At 45.3% G+C, this 19,360-nt stretch overlaps 1 protein-coding gene across 5 annotated transcripts in view; it reads right to left on the reverse strand.

Moving 5' to 3' along the window:
* The window catches only part of SHTN1 (shootin 1), an 80,245-nt gene that overhangs the window by 55,548 nt on the left and 5,337 nt on the right, over positions 1 to 19,360 (reverse strand). For 4 of the 5 annotated variants that reach the window (XM_090145553.1, XM_090145550.1, XM_031597415.2 and 1 more), the window contains one exon: positions 2,134 to 3,418. In XM_090145553.1, coding sequence (XP_090001679.1) covers positions 2,134 to 2,191 — 58 coding nt within the window. In that variant the 5' untranslated portion in view covers positions 2,192 to 3,418. The remainder of the gene's footprint in view (positions 1 to 2,133; positions 3,419 to 19,360) is intronic. The other variant, XM_090145551.1, reaches the window with a different exon arrangement.

A 19,360-nucleotide genomic window follows, 5' to 3' on the forward strand; every position in this document is an offset into this window, starting at 1 on the left:
CGCAATAAATCTCAAGCCATATACCACTTTGAATGCAATAAACACAGGACTCCTGAGCAGTACATACACCCAGAATCTCAAGCCCTCAGAGACCGCAGGTCATTCCGTCACCATATACTCTCGGTGTAACATTTGTATCTACACCTAGAAGCAGCAAAGACAAAAATTACTCGGGGTTTTTTCTTCTTCTTTCCAACCATCTCTGGGATCTTTACTCGGGACACTTCAGTCCCCTCAGTTAACACCATTTAACTGCATGTTAGCGTAACGCGCTGATCTGCATCTAAAACAATGCAATATCAAAAAATAAGTATTTTCGATTAGGTTTCCACTGGATAATTCTTCTCCCATAAAAATCAGCTTCCCAGCCAGCCATGCAATTACAATAACATTTGTCAGTCCCACAACAAATTACTAACACTCCTACATTTGGAGAACATCTATCAAGAACAGCGTGTTACAGGACAGGATCTGCCTGTTAGTTTCTATTTCAACAGCTTAAAAGGATCTAGGGCAGCTAGCACTCAAGTTACAGTGCCTTTCATTTGAAATAACTCCTGAAGTCCCATAAAGTTTTTCTAGACATTAAAGGACACTCATCTACCTGAGCAGAAGACTTTCAGACATCAATACTGAAACCCCAGTTCTTCTGAAGTCAATGAGAAAACTCAAAGAAAGTTCAAGATGTTGGCATTTCTGAAGAATAACCTATACTTGCTTTGTTAGCAACTCAGCATTGCCATTTTAGCAGCCATCATTTTGGTACAGACAACTCTTCAGAAGCCAACAGCACTGGAAGGAAGCGATTAATTGGGAACAAACAACTTTTTAGCCTTATTTTTTGGCCCCACACTATTAAAACTCATACCTATATATCATCATGAATTTTACAACTGTAATCCTTGTAAGTCAGAATCCAGCTGGGACAACCAAACATCATGAATTTACAATGCAGAGTGTACAGGCACAGGAAAAAAGGAAGTGTCAAAGTGGGTGACCACAAACATTCACCTGAAATTAGTTTCAGAGAAGCTCCTACTGCACAGCAGAGGTGACCCAATCCAGTTATAGCCTGTAATATGTTTGCTGCATACGAAGCTGAGAACAAGAGGCACTCCAGTCTCTGGAGAGATGCTCACAAAAAACATTCACAACTCAGATGATTGATAACTAAGCCCAGAGACTGTCATCTGTCTAAACAGTCAAGAGGAAAACTTTTCTAGACCAGTTTGGTTTGGAAACAGACTGACTAGTGAAGATGCAGGCTACCTTTTGAGTATCCAACTTTTTTCCTTGTCCCTCCTTACCAACAACACAATATGTTCTGATATCTTAGGACTTGAGCGTTCATAAGGCTGAAGCATCGAACTTCCCTACAAAAGCACTAAGCAGTGACACACAGGGAACCTAACGCGCCCTTCGTTCATTTACACTGGAACTACAAAGGCAGCAAAGAAACTCGTGGCATATGAGGGCCAGCCGTGGGCCGTATCACCGGGAAGTGATTAGGAGTGGAGCAGAGGATGTTTCACGAGCTGGTTAACAGCTCCTGCCACGCACAACAGAGCAGGGACACGGAGTTTAGAAACAAGGAGGATCTTCTCACGAAACAGCCTTTGCAGGAAGCCCATCTCAGCCACGCTTTCACTTCTCCACGCCTCGGCACTCCCGTCGAGTTCCTCTTCCAAAGGGGACAGGACGGACCGACACCGTGGGAGGCCAGAGTGACAGCCAGCTGTCGCTGAGGGCTCCCAGCACACGAGGCGGCAGCACCCAGACACGTGCCGCGCTCCTCGCCCTCAGCCGGCCCCGCCATCACTCACTCGACACCCACCCCGACAGCGCACAAAACCGGCAGGCGCGGAGCCGCGTCGCGCCGGCTCCCGTTTACCAAGCCTGCGTTTTTTTCCCCACAGGGGCCCGAAAGCTAAGCTAACCGGGGGCCGCCCAGGCCGCGCCGCCCGCCGCCGGCCCCACGCCGCAGGCCGCGCCCCGGCCCCGCACAGCCCTCCGCGCCGCCGCCTCGCGCCTCCCCGCGGCCGCGCTCCCACCGCCCGAGCCCGCGGCGGCGGCCGAGGGAAGGAGGGAGAGCCGGTCCGCCCAGAGCCGGCCGGAGGCGCCGCCCGCCCCTACCTCGGTCCTTCAGGCTGACCAGCAGCTCCAGCTGCTTCTCCTCGTCCGAGCTGTTCATCCCGCCCCGCTCCGCCTCACCTCTCCCGGCTACACCTGGCAACGTTCGGGCGGCTCTCGCAGCCCCGGGGCGCGGCGGGCGCGGCGAACGGCCCGGCCCGCTCCGCTCTGCACATGCCCAGACTCCCGCGGCGCCCCAGTGAGCATGTGCGGGGTGCGGCGGCTCCGCGCCCCGGGCTGTGCGCGGCACCTCCCTGACGGGCGGCGGTCGTGCGGCCGCTCTGAGGCCCTGCCGCGACTCACGGGGCTACGGGGCGGAAGCGGGATCCCGAGGGACGCGAAGGAGGCGGGAGGTCGCCGGGAGGCACTCGGGGTGCTGCTCTGAGGGGTGTCGAAAATGCGCACGAGGGGCTTTCATGAGCGCTTTTACGCCGTTCGCAGAAAGCGGCATTCCCAGAGGTTCCAGAGAAGCAGCTGCGGGGCGATTCCGGCGTCCGATGCGGACAAAACGTTGGGACAACACGGTTGTTCTTCCCAGCAATCCCAGAGGGGACAAGGAGAGGATCTGGCAATGAACACAGAATGGTTTGAGTTGCAAGGGACCTTTAAAGGCCATCTGGTCCCACTCCCCGCAGTGAACAGGGACACCTACAGCTCCATCGGGTGCTGAGGTCCAGCCTGAGCTTGGGTGTCTCCAGGGATGGGACATCCAACACCTCTCTGGGCAACCTGTGCCAGTGCTTCACTAGCCCTATTGTAAAAAAAAACTTCTTCCTTACATCCAGTCTAAATGTCCCCTCTTTTAGTTAGAAACCATTTCCCGTTGTCCTGTCACAACATACCAAAGAGATTTCTCCATGATTCTATCTCTGTGCTAAAGCAGTGACCCTACCAAGCTCGTCTGAGCCTGGCACTGAATGCATGCAGTCACTGCAGAATTTGATTCTACCCTATTTTTTTGCTGAACTTCAGAAACTTTAAAGTCAGAAGTTTGAAGTAAAATTGCTGTCTTTGTTGTTAACTAAACAAATGCTACAAGTCTCACGATTCATAATGGACAGTACCAGGGTAAATCTGAAGTTGAGCTCATTTTCAAAAGCCTCCTGTCATCACGCTGGAGCTGCTCACAGTAGCGGTCCACTGAACCGCAGCAGTCTTCAGATTCATTCTTTAAGCACTGGCAAAGGCACAGCTTTTCCATCTCCTTCCTTGGCAAGCACCCGTAGCACACCATGGCACCCAGTACATGGAACATTGCCCCAGACGTGGCAACCTTAGTTAGAAAGATCTGTGAAAGAAAGGAAAAAAAACTTCACTGTGAATTGCTGCTCAGACCTCCTGCCTCTTTCTTGTCTGACTGCAACCCGTCATCTTCTTAACCCAGTAAACCTTTAAAAAACAATGAGACTTTGTGTTGTTATTCAGTAGTGTTATCTGCCTTAGAGCTGGTTAATAACACGTGTAATGGTGCCCTGGAAAGGAGCCAGGAGCCCACGTGAGCTGTACTGGTGCAATATGCTCAGGTACAGCTACCCAGGCCACGTGGGAAAGTTCAGAAGGTAGTCATCTTCTTTGGAACTAGTCAGCAAAATAAAACGCATTTAACAGCTCCAAAAGCGAAGTTATAAATCCACGCTCCTGCAGGCAGCCATAACAGAGAAGGGGAAATTATGCTGGAAAACAAAGGCTCTGTAGTGGCTGTGGGAAGCAGCGTGCAAATAATTACAGACACACTGCCAGCGAGATGCTGCAGCAGAATGGGATGTTCACTAACTACAGGAAAAAAATTCTCCCATGACATCAACAGGATCTAAATAATGATACTATAATCCAGCTCTTCAAAAGATGGCACAGAGTCATTTGCAGAAAAAACAAAATAGGAAAAAAAAGTGATCCAAGGCTTGAGGAGAAAATCTTCAAACTTTTGATCTTTTTAATTGAGAAAACAAATTATTGGATTATGTTAATTTTACAGGAGAAAATCCTTGGTACTTGAGGGCTTTTTGGCTTAGTGGAAAAGACTCAACCAGAATCTGTGTCTGCAACCAGAAGCTGAACATGAAGGCTACAAATAGGATTATACATCAATAAATGCATCCATTTTGAATAACACAGAGGTCTTATTTAAGTCTTCAGAGTTCTGGACTGACCTTGGTTTCAAATAGCCCCCACTTTAAGACAGAGCAGTTTTGCCAGTGTTTTGAATTGTAGCATCCTTCCTTGGGCTGCCTGTTGGCTTCCCTTCAGCCACAGGTTTCATTCCAAACTCCCCACCACTTTGCTTATATCACCCTCTCTACTCCCAAACCAATCTTTCATACAGTGCAATAGTAGGATTTGCAAAAGAACCATTGTATAGAGTTGCACCGTGCCAAGACACTGGACATCTTCATCTTGCAACAATGTTCTGTCTGTTGTGTGCTGCCAGAACAGAGCATAAAATCTCTTTGATTTCCAGAGAGACACTAAGGCAATTCTTCCATTATTTTATTTATTTATTCAAATTAAAGCATTATGGGTCAAAACATTTCCCTTCCATAATTTCAATATTGCAGCTTCAGAGTTGTTCTTATTCACTTTGAACTAGGTCAAGTTACAGTACCTTGAAAAGTAAGCATTTAGAGCATGATGTCTTTGTTGCAGACCCTTTTGGTTGCAATAACAAGTAGGATGAAAGCCACACTGATATTCAAATTAATGAATCATTAATTGCCAGACAAGCTTACTTTTCTCTTTTTTTTTTCCCCGAGTTAACAGACAACAGAGAAATTAACTCAGGCTGAATTTTCTAATGGATGCCCCTGTGCTCTATAAGTACTTCACATCTCCAGTAGTGTTTGCTTGGGTCATGAATTCAGTTCATTGTTTCCAAGTTCTTTAAAATAAGAGATAATCCATAATGCCCATATGATTCTGTGTAATAAGTAATATATATGTATTGTGATTTGACAGCAGATGCAATAAACCATTAAGACCATAAAAAGCTTGCAGAGGCAATACAAGCTTCCAACATGGGATTTCACAATGTTTACATAGAGATTAGTTATTGCTTCCTGTATAAAAGAAGAAGAGAGATTGTGCTTTGAGCATAAAGAGCCAGTTTGTCATAGCACTTCAATAATATCACTTCTCCTTTGTTAAATTGGGAAGCTAAGACTGAATGTGTTCAAAAACTTACCCAGTTCCCAGACAGTACTAGCACTGGGATGGGGGGAAAGTCCAGGATTAGGTCACTTTCTGCTGGAAAACTCATGTCAGTGAATGACATCATGGCTATGCACATCCTTGTGGAGAGGCAAACTCAGATGGATTCACCATTATCTTGAGGTTTTACCCTTTTGTACCTCTTCTTCCAAAACCTGGAATAGCTTTATCACAGATCGTGCACGGTTTTGAGAACCACAGCTGATAAACTGGTAGGGGAAGACTAGAAGCACTTTAGAAAGTGGGATTAAAATTCAGGTCTTGTTCAAGTGGAGCAGTGATTTAAGCTGGGTATTATTATACACAATTCTATACTATTCTACGCATGAACTATTCCATACATGCAACAATAAGTGCATCATTTCTGGAAGTTACACTAAGTGAACGCAATATATGGCTGCAAACAAAAGACAAATACTGGAATATAAACACATACATAAGACACACGGTGGTTTCTTCATGCTGTGCTTAGCTCTGGTGGGACATTGCAGAGAACAGCATGTCAGCTTCTAATGGCACGCTTCAAACTGAAGCACAGGCCAGCTGAGGAGACTTGGCAAGAAAAAATAAGGGTGCATTTGGGGAGATTATTTGTTGTAGATGAAACTGAGGGAAAGAATAATAATATATATGATAGTTTAAGATTACTGCAAAATTGTTAATATCATGAAAAGATCTTCCATGGAGTCCTTCCAGCATTTCACAATTTCCTATCTCCATGCAGATTTACATAGACACAGGAACTGGTGATTGCCACTAAGTTACAAGAGGGATAGGAGAGATAGCTAGAGCTGAATGACAGTACCTCCTCCCTGCTGAATCTCCAAACATGAAAACCCAAACCAGGTATCTGGAATGATTTGCAAAGTCTGTGTTTTAAAAGATGATTCAGTCTCCATATCTCTAGCTTCCAGTGTTATTCACAGATGATAATGTTCAGTAAGCTTTATTGAAAATAACACTGACATTTGTTCAAAGCCCAACTGCTGCACCCCGTGAAGCATAACTGCTTTGTTCTTTGCAGCTCCCTGGGCCAGGTATGGGCCATATGAGCTTACCTGTTCCGAAGGGGGCACATGCATGGCTCCACAGCTCCAAAGAACTAGACAAGAGAGTGCTGCAGTTGGGTTAAGTAAGAGAAACACAAATAACAGAATACTTAGAACTGCAATGGATAAGAATCTGGGTGAGATCCTCAATTTCACCATAGCCATAAACCATATCAAGTAGGATAACACTAAAGAAAATGGAAAGTAAAGGAAAATGCTTAAAAGGTTTAACTTTCTTTCTTTGGGATAGATCTTAGTGAGATCTTGGTCACCTTTCATTGTTTTCACTAATGCTTGGAGATCATAAAAACGAGCAGCTCCCACCATGTGTATAGTCATACTGTTGTACCTGAGCAAAATCTTACTAATAATTAGCTTGCTTAACATTTCACCTTTTCCCCCCCCCCCCCCCACGGTTAAAAGTATGTTTTAAGCCTGCTCTCCCCGTGGATGGGACTTTGATGAGTATTCAGGCAGGCAGACTTGTCATTCTGTGAGATTTTCGACTTGCAAAATTGAAGGAAATGCTAGTGATTTTTTTTCACTTGAAATGCCTTCTAAACCCATAGGATTTACAGTGAAGGGCATCAGAAACACCTATCTTGTGAATGAATAATTTTTACCCAGAATGATCCAGAGACAGCAGATTCTGAATCCTATCTGTTCATCCTTGCAAAATATAATTTTTTCTCATAACTAAGCTATTTAAGAGAGCGCTGTACATAACTGTACCTGCAGAAATCAAGTGTGGTACCTTACCAAATAGGCATTACAGTCAAATTTACTGTAGCTATTATCCATGCTAGAACGTGCATATTCCTATTCCTCATTTAGACTACAAGTTACTTGCAGCTTTTAATGAACACAAAGATAATCTCACCTGCCATATGTAAATAAAACCTTAGTATCTCATACAGTAAATCACAGAATTATAAAGGTAGGAAAAGACCACTAAGATCATCCAGTCCAACCCCAACCCATCCCCACTAACCGCATCTCTCAGTGCCACATCTCCACAGTTCTTGAATACCTCCAGGGTCATTGACTTCCCCAGCTTGCCAGGCAGCCTGTGCTGATTTATTACCTCTCTTTCTGAGAAGAAATGTTTCCTAGTATCCAATTTGAACCTCCTCTACAACTTGAAGTCATTACCTCTCATTCTATGCGAAAGAAGGGAGCATGAACCTGCTGTGACTGTCCCTGCATTCTCAGTTTCTTCTAGAGCAGTGACATCCATCCACCCTTGCGAAGCCTAAATTAATTCTTGTCATAGCACTGTTGAGGAGAGCTGCCCTGTGGATACCACTGTGGCTACAGGCTGAAGTTACCCTCAGGGCATGACTGCAGCCATATGTTTACCACTTTATAGCAGGCATTTCAGGGGAACAGGGAGAGAATAAGGACAAGGAAAAAACAAACTACACAATCACTGCATAGATAAGCAATTATTAATAAACTCCATTAAAAATGAAATGGGAATAGCTATTTGAGTACATAATTGACACAATGAATAAGACTAAGCAGATTATCTGCTGAAATAATGTATATTTTTTCATGAAACCAATCAGTGCTGAATAATGGCTGGCATAATATATCTGGGTAAATATAAGAATTTCATGTTCCCCTAAGATGACAACTAACTAATCAGCAGGTATTCAAACCAGAGTACAAGTATGATTACAAATAAAAAATCCAGATAATATGGATTCATTTGAAAAAATTAACCATTTGATTAGAGGTAGTGGCATGATCTTTCCTTGTTCCTCCCTCCTAGGATGGCAGTCATGTCTATGCACAAAAAAAAGGCACAAACTGATTGGAGGATAAATCAGAAGATTAAGCATTTAGCATGGCTTTTTAAAATACTTTAATTGTGTTGTAATTAACAATGCTGCAAATTAAATTTGCAGCTATAAAGGATAACTAGGCAAATTGTAGCAACCTGCCCTTCATAGCAGTACACCCTGCTTTATGGATGCTCACTTCATGTAATTTGGATGAAATAGGTGCTCCCTTTATCTACAAGGACAGACAGGTGGTGATGTTCTCCCACTGAGATGTGAACACCTGCCAACGAGTGCAAAGACACATTTAGAGAGAGCAAATAGCTCAGAAGTGATTCACTATGCTCCTACCTGCAGAACGAGATCTCACTTGCTCCCAGCCTGTCAGGGACAAATATCACACTCTTGGAAAGCAAGAAAGTGACTCAGTATCCAGAACATTCTCCTGAGGCATGGGACCCGGTTTCACCAGTATCACACTGGGGAGGCTGTAATAACCTCCAGTAGTTATTGCAGTGTCTCTCATGCACTTCTCTGAAGTACTTCCCCGGTGTATTCTGTAGCTCATTAGATAAAACGGGCCACTTGAGCAAGTTTGCATGAGAATATTGTGGCAATAAACTTTTTGTTGCGCTCTACAGCACCACGAACACTCTTTTTGAATATCATAGAAACATCGAATATCCCAAGTTGGAAGGGACCCACCAGGGTTTACTGGGATCCTGAAGAATGTCCTGAAGTTCAGCAAGGGAAAGTGCAACATCCTGCACCGTGGAGGAGCAGCCCCACACAGTAGCAAATGCTGGGCACCATCCAGCTGGAAAGTGGGTCTCTAGAGAAGGACATGAGGATCACAGTGAATACCAAATTAAACGTGAGCAAGCAATGTGCCCTTGTCACAGAGGAGGCTGATGGTGTCCTGGGCTGAATCAGGAGTGGAGTGCAGAAGTCCCAATTCTGAGACCTCTAAACAGTCGCAGTATTTTACCTGACAGGCTGTGCAATGATGATAAATGACAATAGTAAACAAGTTACCTTTCTATCCTAGGAATGAGGTGTGATCTATCAGCTTGGGTGAAAAAAATAAATCTTAGTCACATAATCTTAGCCAAGTATCTCTGTGCCCATTCGTTGACTGCTGAACAAGGACAGAATCAGATTTTAGCAAGCACAGACGTTTACCATGAGAGAAATCATATGGAAAGAACAGACTGAAAGATAATGAAGCGTCACTGAATAAGAGTTATTCCATACTAAGTTACTCCAGGATTTGATAATGCTGTTTTAGACCTTGTTCTTTGGTAAACAACTAACATCATGCCAGGCAAAATAAAATCAGTTAGAAACTTACATTACTGTACAACAGTCAAGGTCTCTTGGTACTGATCATAGACATGTTAATAACCCTCTCATTATGCATAGTTTTTGAATTCAATACCACTGTTGTTTTGCTTACATCCTTATTACAGTGCTCTGTAAAGTTACTTTCATAATTAATTTCTCCAGGAAGAACAATTCATTTCACTTATAAGCAATTTTACAGCTTATGAGAAATAACCCAATGCCCTGCTTCCTCAGTGCACTTTCCATCAAGTATTTATGTGCAACTGGAGCCACTCTGCCTCTCTCTCTCTCTCCTCCTCTCAGCTGAACTTTACATAGACCTCAACAGTAGTTGATGCTTTTGTTCCCATTGCAGACTTGACCATTTTCTGGTGCCTGCACTACCTCCATTTTCACTAGATAATTAGGGTCAGATGCTAGTTCCGTGAATTAAAGAGCATTTGGGCTCTCCTTCCAGCAAGCCCTTCTACTCCCTTCTTGCAAAGCAAAGCTGTCACATGCATTCTTTAGGTGGCGTTGGATTACATTACACCACTTGACCTCACTTGCTGTGCTAAGATAATTATGCCACGTATTTTGCTGATAAAAATCACCATAGCATTAATGTATGCTGTAGAGCTCTATTAATTCATGCCAGTAGAAAATCGGGCACTTTGTCTCTGGCCTTAAATTCTTACAATACTCCAAGTTGACATAAGGGTTCTCACCAAGTTAGCTAGCACATCTGGAAGTCCTTCAACAGGACAGAAAGTGAGCAAGGAACAAACACATTTACTTCCGTAGAACTATCAGACAAACTTTCTCCCACTTACCCAGCTGTTCATCATCACGTGGAAAAGAAACGTACATCCTTTCCAACCGTGTTCATTTTTGCTGACATGCCATACCACAGGGCAGCTGCTACCATATCCTCAAGCACTATTCCTGGCAATGCTATATACAGAGAGAATTATGTAATGGATCAAATCCATTCTCTTGCACCAGAAGTTCTAAGAAGTTTGCTCTGGCACTGAGCCTGGCCCAAAGTGTTTGTTAGCATGTAAGAGGACTCCCTGCTCTTGGCACGTATGCAGAACAGCTCGTTCCTCCAAGCCCTCAGCCACCCGAATGTACTTGTTGCATGGGTTGGCTGGAGCCAGTGGTTTGCCCTGTAACTTCTCTGACTTACGTGGCCTTTCCAGAAGCTCTTACTTGGAGTCTGAAGCTGCAAACAGAGTGTGAACAGAGGAATCACAGCCCTGTGCAGAGCACTTCAGCTAGCAGACCATGACACTGACTGCACCATCCTCATTCAAACAGAACATAGAAGAACTCCGTAGAGTGAACAGTTGTTGTAAAAACCTTGCTCAGCATGCTAAGATTAGTTTTCATTAGCTACCTGGCTTTAAAATTATTTATTTCACTCCCATTTTAACAAAGTGAAGTTTGCTGTGTTCCTTGAGTCGTAACATTCTATTTCTATCACCAGAAGGAGCGTGCATCATTTTCTCACTGTCAGTGCTTTTGTTTGGTATATAGATTCTACACTACAGCTTATTAAGGTGGATGGCAAATCCTGCATTAGCTACATCTCTAGATCTGATCAGAAGATTCAGGGGATTAGTTGCACTTTTTAAACCAACTTCTTTCATTCTCTGCATATCACGTACATGCTTACTCGTGTATAATAAATTACCATAGAACTGCACAAAAACACTGTTTTAATGCAGAAATAGAGGAAGACTCAGAAGAAACTACATCATACCAAACAAGTGCAATGCAGTAATCTAATAAAGCAGTGTTATCGCAAGGTGAGTTGTTTTGTTTCAGCTGAGTGCTTGAAATGCAATCTAATGTCTCTGTGGAAATGGCTGAAAGAAACAACAGATGTCTCAAATTTTTGCCTTTCATGTCTTATTAAAATCAAGAGAAGATGGAAGGGCAAAAAAGGGGTTAATAATTTTTCTTTCTCCAGAAGTTCCTATGAACATCACCTACAATAATATGTGGCAATAACTGAAAGACAAAAGCAATTTAGATGATGATAAGCATTAATAAATCAAAAGGTTCCTCGGGAACGTTATTCCTAAGGATAAAAAGTAGAAAAAAAGCAGACAAATTGTACTAGCTGTTCATCTGAATAGAGCAACACTGTCCCTGCAGCCTTCAGCATGGCTGTCTTGTATTATTCCCCCCAAAAGCACTCAGCTGAGAAATTCAGAATGAGATGCTTGTGATCTGATTTGCACTGGATACTTTTGACTTGACTGTCTCATTCAGACGTGCAGCTGTGGCCTCCAATCCACATCCCTGATCTGTAGGGATGGGAAAGCTGTTAACCAAGTAGGGCTTGAGCTACTTCAAGCTTCAAGTTCAGTGTTTGCAGCAGAGCTTCCCACTACCATCATCTCAGATGGAGACATTACATTCATTGACTCACTACGTTGTCTTGCAAGTGAACCAGCAACAATTGCCATTGTTGATTGTTTGCTCAACAGGAAATATTTGCTTCACACTGCAATGGCAGCCTTGTGCTAGAATGCCAAGCAATCCCCTCATCCCTAACTCTATTATTTCCTCCTTTTGCTGCGTAAGGAAGATAAGGATATGATTTACATTGGCCATAGAAAGCGACTCCTAATAAGATGAAAATGCTTCAAGAAAGTTTACGTGCAAAATGCAACCCAAGCGATGCGGGCAGCGCACTGCAGGACGTGCTGCAGGGCCCGCAGCACCATTCCCACGGTGGCTCCTGCAGGATGCCGTTTCCATCACTGCTGCTGCACACTCGTAGGCAAAGGGCCAAGCACTAAACTCTGAATCATCACCAGCTGCATACAAAAGTGCTCAACAGAGCATTAAGGAAGGGATGCTGTTGTTGGAGATCAGGCTGTTCTGTCGTATAAGCCACTTAAAGATGACGTGCAGAAGTCTGCCTGAGATACTAAATAATCACGCTGCTTCTGCATTCCTGAGCTGAAATTCTGGAGAGGAGTTCACACAAAAAAGCTTAGCTTTGATCTTAAAAATGTTATGTTTCAAATAAAGAAACCGAAGAGACAGCATTTCTTTTCCTGGTTGTTTGAAGGCCTAGATCTAGATGTGTAGACATTGATGGGCTGTGCTGCTGCTAAGTGCCTCTGAAAATTGAGGGGGGAAAAAAAAGTCAGTCTTTGCACCTTTCAGTGAATGATCTGATAGGTAATGCCAGAGGCTATAGACATCAACAAGGGTTTGATCAAGCCTCAAGACTGCTTCTACACGTAAGGACAGAAGGGTGATTGTTGTAGGTGACTCCCTTCTGCAAGGAACAGAAGGCCCTATATGCCGGCCCGACCCCACCCGCAGAGAAGTGTGCTGCCTTCCTGGGGCACGGGTCAGGGACATTTCAAAGAAAATTTCTAGGTTGATTCAGCCTTCAGACTACTACCCACTTTTAATAATTCAGGCTGGCAGCGAGGAAGTTGGCAAGGAAAGCCTGAGGTCCATCAAGAAAGACTTCAGGGGAATGGGGCGAATACTAGAAGGAGCTGGGGTGCAGGTGATCTTTTCTTCTACGCCCGTGGTGTCGGGAAAAGGTACAGGGTGGATCCGAAAAACCCAACTCTTAAATAGATGGCTTAAGAGCTGGTGCAGACACAAGAATTTCGGCTTTTTTGACCATGGGGCAATCTACACTGCACCTGGCATGATGGCTGCTGATGCAAGCAGCCTGTCCCTGAGGGGTAAGAGGGTATTAGCTGAAGAATTAGCGGGACTCATTGACAGGTCTTTAAACTAGGAATGAAGGGGGAAGGGGGCAAAATAAAGGCTACTGGGGTTGAACGGTTCATTCGAGGGATTGTACCAAACTATGTGGGCAATGATGGCAGGGTGCAAAAGGAGGGAGTAGGGCAGGGGGATGCTGGGGATGCTGCTGTTCTAGCGGATCCTGGATCGCTTATGAAGGTGGTGAGACGGACAGCCCGGCTGAAGTGCCTTTATACTAATGCACGAAGCCTGAGTAACAAGAAGGAGGAACTGGAAACTGTGATGCATTCTGAAAGTTATGACATTGTTGCTATCACAGAAACATGGTGGGATGACTCCCACAATTGGGATACTGCCATCGACGGCTATAGACTCTTTAGGAGAGATAGGAGAGGTAGGAAGGGTGGGGGAGTTGCTCTCTATGTCAGAGATTGGATAAACTGTGAGGAGCTCCCCATGAGAAACAGTCAAGAACAGGTTGAGAGCCTGTGGGTTAGGATTAGAGATGGGACTAATAAAGGTCAGCTGGTATTAGGGGTATACTACAGGCCACCTGACCAAGGGGAGGCTGCTGATGAGGCTTTCTTGCTCCAGATGCGTGAGGCGTCTGCCTCACGGGCTCTTGTCCTGGTGGGGGACTTCAACCATCCGGACATTTGTTGGAAAAACCACACGGCGAGCTGCAAGAGCTCCAGAAGGCTCTTGGAATCCATTGATGATAGCTTTCTGGTTCAGGTATTGGACAGACCGACCAGAGGTCAAGCGTTGCTGGACCTGCTGCTCACCAACGCTGAGGAGATCATCAAAGGCGTCAAGGTTGGAGGATGCCTAGGCTCCAGCGATCATGCCCTGGTTGAGTTTGTGATCTCAAGCGATGTGGGCCTGGTAAAGAGCAGGACCAGGACGCTGAACTTTAGAAGAGCAGACTTCAAGCTACTCAATGGAATGCTGGCCAAGATCCCCTGGCGCGCTGCCCTCAAAGATAAGGACGTTGAGGAGAGCTGGCTGCTCTTCAAGGATGCCCTCCTGGCAGCACAAGAGGTCTCCATTCCCCTGATTAAGAAAGTGGGCAGGAGAGGTAGAAAACCGGCATGGCTCAGCAAGGACCTGCTAAGAGAACTGAGGGTGAAGAAAGGGGTGTACAAGCTCTGGAAACAAGGCTGTGTCACCTGGGAAGAATACAGGGATGCCGTCCGGACTTGCAGACGTGGGATCAGGAAAGCCAAGGCGCAGGCAGAACTGAACTTGGCCAGGGACGTGAAAAACAATAAGAAAACCTTCTACAGGTACATTGGCCAGAAGAGACAGGCCAAAACGGGCGTACCTACTTTGGTAAATTTAAAAGGAGAAATGGCTTCAACAGATGAAGAGAAAGCTGAGGTGCTGAATGAGTTCTTCACCTCGGTCTTCACTGGTGGCCAGGATTCTAGTCTTTTTCATGTCCCTAAGTCTTGCACCCCCATACCTCTATGTGGGGACCAAGGAGGTAAATCCCTCCCCACTGTAAGGGTTGAGCAAGTCCGAGAGTGCCTCCTTAGACTGAATGAGTATAAGTCTATGGGGCCAGATGGCGTGCATCCCAGGGTCCTGAAGGAGCTGGCTGAGGTGGTTGCTGAGCCGCTCTCCATCATATTTGAGAAGTCGTGGCTGTCAGGTGAGGTCCCGGACGATTGGAGGAAGGGTCACGTCACTCCCATTTACAAGAAGGGGAGCAGGGAGGACCCGGGTAACTACAGGCCGGTGAGTCTCACCTCCGTGCCTGGGAAGATTATGGAACAGATCCTCCTGGACAATATGCTTGATCACATAAAGAACGAGCACGTGATCCTAGATAGCCAGCATGGCTTCACCAGGGGAAGGTCATGCTTAACTAATCTTGTGGCCTTCTATGATGGAGTGACGGCATTGGTGGACGAAGGGAAGGCAACTGATGTCATTTACCTGGACCTGAGCAAGGCCTTTGACATGGTCCCCCATCACATCCTCATCTCCAAACTGGAGGGAAGTGGATTTGACGGGTGGACAACTAGATGGATAAGCAATTGGTTGAAAGGCCGCAGACAGAGGGTGGTGGTCAATGGCTCTATGTCCAGGTGGAGGCTGGTAACGAGCGGTGTCCCTCAAGGGTCTGTCTTGGGACCGGTGCTCTTTAACATCTTTATTAATGACATCGATGAGGGAATGGAGTGCACCCTCAGCAAGTTTGCTGATGACACCAAGCTGAGTGGTGCAGTCGATACGGTGGAGGGAATGGAGGCCATTCAGAGGGACCTTGACAGGCTGGAAAGCTGGGCTCGGGTGAACCTAATGAGGTTCAATAAGGCAAAGTGCAAGGTTTTGCACTTGGGCCGGAAGAACCCCAGGCACCTGTACAGGCTGGGGGGAGTTGTCCTTGAGAGCAGCTCGGCAGAGAAAGACCTAGGGGTCCTGATAGATGAGAAACTTAACATGAGCCAGCAGTGCGCTCTGGCAGCCCGGAAAGCAAATGGGATCCTGGGCTCCATCAGGAGAGGGGTGGTCAGCAGGGATAGGGAGGTGATTGTCCCTCTCTACTCTGCTCTTGTGAGGCCCCATCTGGAGTACTGTGTTCAGGTGTGGAGCCCTCAGTACAAAAAAGACATGGAGATTTTGGAAAGGGTCCAGAGGAGGGCCACGAAGATGATCAGGGGGCTGGAGCACCTCCCCTATGAGGACAGGCTGAGGGAGTTGGGTTTGTTCAGCCTGGAGAAGAGAAGGTTGCGGGGCGACCTCATTGCAGCCTTTCAATATCTGAAGGGAACTTACTCCCAGGAGGGGAATAAACTCTTCATAAGGGCTGATAATAGCAGGACACGGGGAAATGGTTTTAAGTTAAAAGAGGGAAGATTTAGGTTGGATGTTAGGGGGAAGTTTTTTACTAGGAGGGTGGTTAGGTCCTGGAACAGGCTGCCCAGGGATGTTGTGGATGCCCCGTCCTTGGAGGTGTTCAAGACCAGGTTGGACGAGGCTCTGGGCAACCTGATCTAGTAAAGGTGTATGTTTGGTGGCCCTGCTAGGCAGGGGGGTTGGAACTACATGATCCTTGAGGTCCCCTCCAACCCAGGTCATTCTGTGATTCTGTGATTCTGTTTGGTTGGTGGGCATTGTACTGCAGCCAGACTTCACAGAAGGCCACATAACTATTTAAAAACCCTACAATACGTTAGTTTTTTGACACTTCCTACAGAGGTACAGCGCTGTTCATATACAAATGTATAGGAATCAAAATATTTGAAACTGCTTTCAGACTAAACAAAAAGCAGGTCTCCTTGTGCCAGGTGTATATCATTACAAGGGCTAGCTTGTCTTTGTTTCTAGCATTGCCAAAATATTTAGGCTGAAGCTATTAGGAGCATGTTCCTGTCTAACATCAGATTTTCACATTTCAGTGTTTATATTACCACTGGTGTTGGATAATGAAAAAATACTGGCAGCTGCTTGAGAAGCTCTAGGATTTTGCCATCATTCTTAATGGCTAGCCAGGGATACCTTGGCCACACAGATTGTTTTTTCCAAAACAGAAGACAGGGAGGGAAGGGCCAGGATGTTCCCATCTGCCTATCCCTCTTCTCCTAGGTGTTAATATTCTGAAACTTCAGAAGTAGCATCCAGAATGTAACCTCTAGCATTATTCAACTCTGAAAAGCTTGGAAGTTTGTTGCCACAGTAAGCCTGGCTTGTCTTACCATATGCTATTAAAGACAATCCTCTTTTTCAAGCTAAGATTGTTGCTTGCATTGTCTGAGAGACTTCATATTGTTTGTTGACAATGTAATTCCATTTTCCACATTAAGTGTAAAGTTTCCTCGAGCACAGGGAATTAAGATCTAGTTTAAGGACAGAGTTCACAGCACAGAACTTCCTCACAACAGTCAGCAGCTGTACATGTGAATTAAAAGCACGATTTCAAATACATCAGGTGTTACAGCTTATTCTAGCACTCTTCAAAACAAAGCATGCCAGCTCAAGCAATCCCAAATAAAACAAGAAATCATCACCTGGCTACTGACAGGAAACTCATCCTGCTGCCTAGCACACTTAAGAAGAAATACCACAAGTGAGCTCATCCCTACGAGAGCTGCTTGAGCCTGGTGTAATGCCACACAGCCCCAGTGTAGAAAGGAGGATGATGAAGATTTGAGCATTAATACCACCTCATTTTCTATGTGAATAGCACCCTGGCTATGGTAGGAAACAGTCCCATCTCTCACAGGTGGCCGTGCTGCAGGGCTGCTGTCTGAAAGAGTGCTCAATGCTTTTCTGTACATCTTGACCTACAACTTCCACTCATTTTCATTCTCCATTTGGATTTTTAGATGCGATACCCTCAGACTTAATAGTCAGGTAGCTAGCATGTCCACTGACTCTGAACCATCCAGGAGATGCAGCCAGAGCTCAGTGTAATGGCCACATCCCCTCTTGTTGGATGTAATACACATCTGGAGCAGAACATCTGCAAGGCTGTCACTGCAAAGCAGTAATCCCTGCTGCAAGAGGTTTGCACAGCTCAGTAACATCAGTAAGCTGCTCTGGTCTCTGCCAGGAAGCATCTAATTAGAGAAAAGCCTGAAGGATTGTGATTTCCAGAAAAAAAACTGAGCATTTGCCCACCCAAAGTCAGCTAAGGCCTCTAAGTGGTATTCTAAGACAAATACAAAATTATCACCCTTACAAGGAGCTTAACTTAGGCACTCAGCGTAGAAAATAAAAGATTTGGGTCAGAGTGCCCTAAACAAAGGATCTAATCTTCACAGTTCCTCAGGGGAGCAGGAATTTACAGTGGCAGGTGTGGGAGAAAGGAAGTGAAAGGGGAGTGCAGCCAAGGGGGCACTGACCCCTGTTAACCTGAGCTGGTACAGCATGCATCCTTGTCTACAGCCACAAGGTTGGACAGGGGGAGATGCAGAGCTGCTTCATTCTCTGATGTCACTGCAGTCATAAAATGGCTTAGGTTGGAGGGGACCTTTAAGATCACCAGTTCCAACTCTCCTACCATAGGCAGGATTGCCAGCCACTAAATCAACCTGCCCTTGAATGCCTCCAGGGATGAGGCATCTATAGTCTCTCTGGGCAGCCAGTTCTAACACTTCACTACCCTCTGAGTAAAAAATTTCTTCCTAACATCTATCCTAAACCTCCTCTCTTCTACTTTAAAGGCATTCTGCCTTGTTCTGCCACTATCAGGCCATATAAAAAGTCAGTCCCACTTCTGCTTGTAAGCTCTCTTCGAGTACTGGAAGGCCTCAATGATATCTCTCTAGAGCCTTCTCTTCTCCAATCTAAAAAAGCCAGTCAGGCTGTCCCTTCTCGTGGCACTGCTCACGTGAGACTACTGAGGCAAGGCATCCTTCTGTACAGCAGCATCCTGGACCAGCTTAGAAGTTTGCAGCTTAACTGTCCAAATAGGCATAGCATAACCTTGCAATAAAAATGTTACACTGACACATCCTGGCTTTGGGTCCCATGCTGAATGAACTGACCTACAGCCACAATATCTTCTGCCAAAAAAAAAAAAAAAAGCAAAAAAGCCTTTCTGTTCCTCCCAGCAAACACAAAAACACAAACACACACGTGCACACACACACGGCCGCGAGCCTGCCTGGAGGCAGAACAGCCAAGGACACGCAGCCTTCAGTGAGCAGCAGATTTCTTCAGAACAAATGCTTGGCAAGAATTATACTTTTATATTTTCCTTCCCACAGCACATCAAGAGTAGTGTCTGTTTTACTAGCATGCACTTATTAAGCTGTTAAAGGCAGCATTCTGGCATGGTTAGTGAAAAATACATGTTTGTGTATTGCATGAATCACAGTCCAGCTTAACTAGCAGGTCTGAACAGCATATTCTACACCATCAAAGCATCACTTGACTTTTAAAGACGAACTAGGTGTATTTTATGGAAGTGAGGACAGATCCTCCAACCAAACCTGCAGACAGTCAGAGTCTGGAAACAGGCAGCTTGCTAAGGTCAGAGCTGCTGGTCCCAGAGCACCTCTAAGCAGACTCTGGTGTAAGCATCACAGCAGGCCCAAAGCCCATCCAGATCTGATAAAGACCTTGGCATATCCCAATGGTGAGATAGTCCTTATTCTTACTCTTTCT

Source organism: Phasianus colchicus, chromosome 8 (assembly GCF_987193195.1).
Source record: "Phasianus colchicus chromosome 8, bPhaCol1.hap1.1, whole genome shotgun sequence".
In the NCBI taxonomy this organism is placed as follows: Eukaryota; Metazoa; Chordata; class Aves; order Galliformes; family Phasianidae; genus Phasianus; species Phasianus colchicus.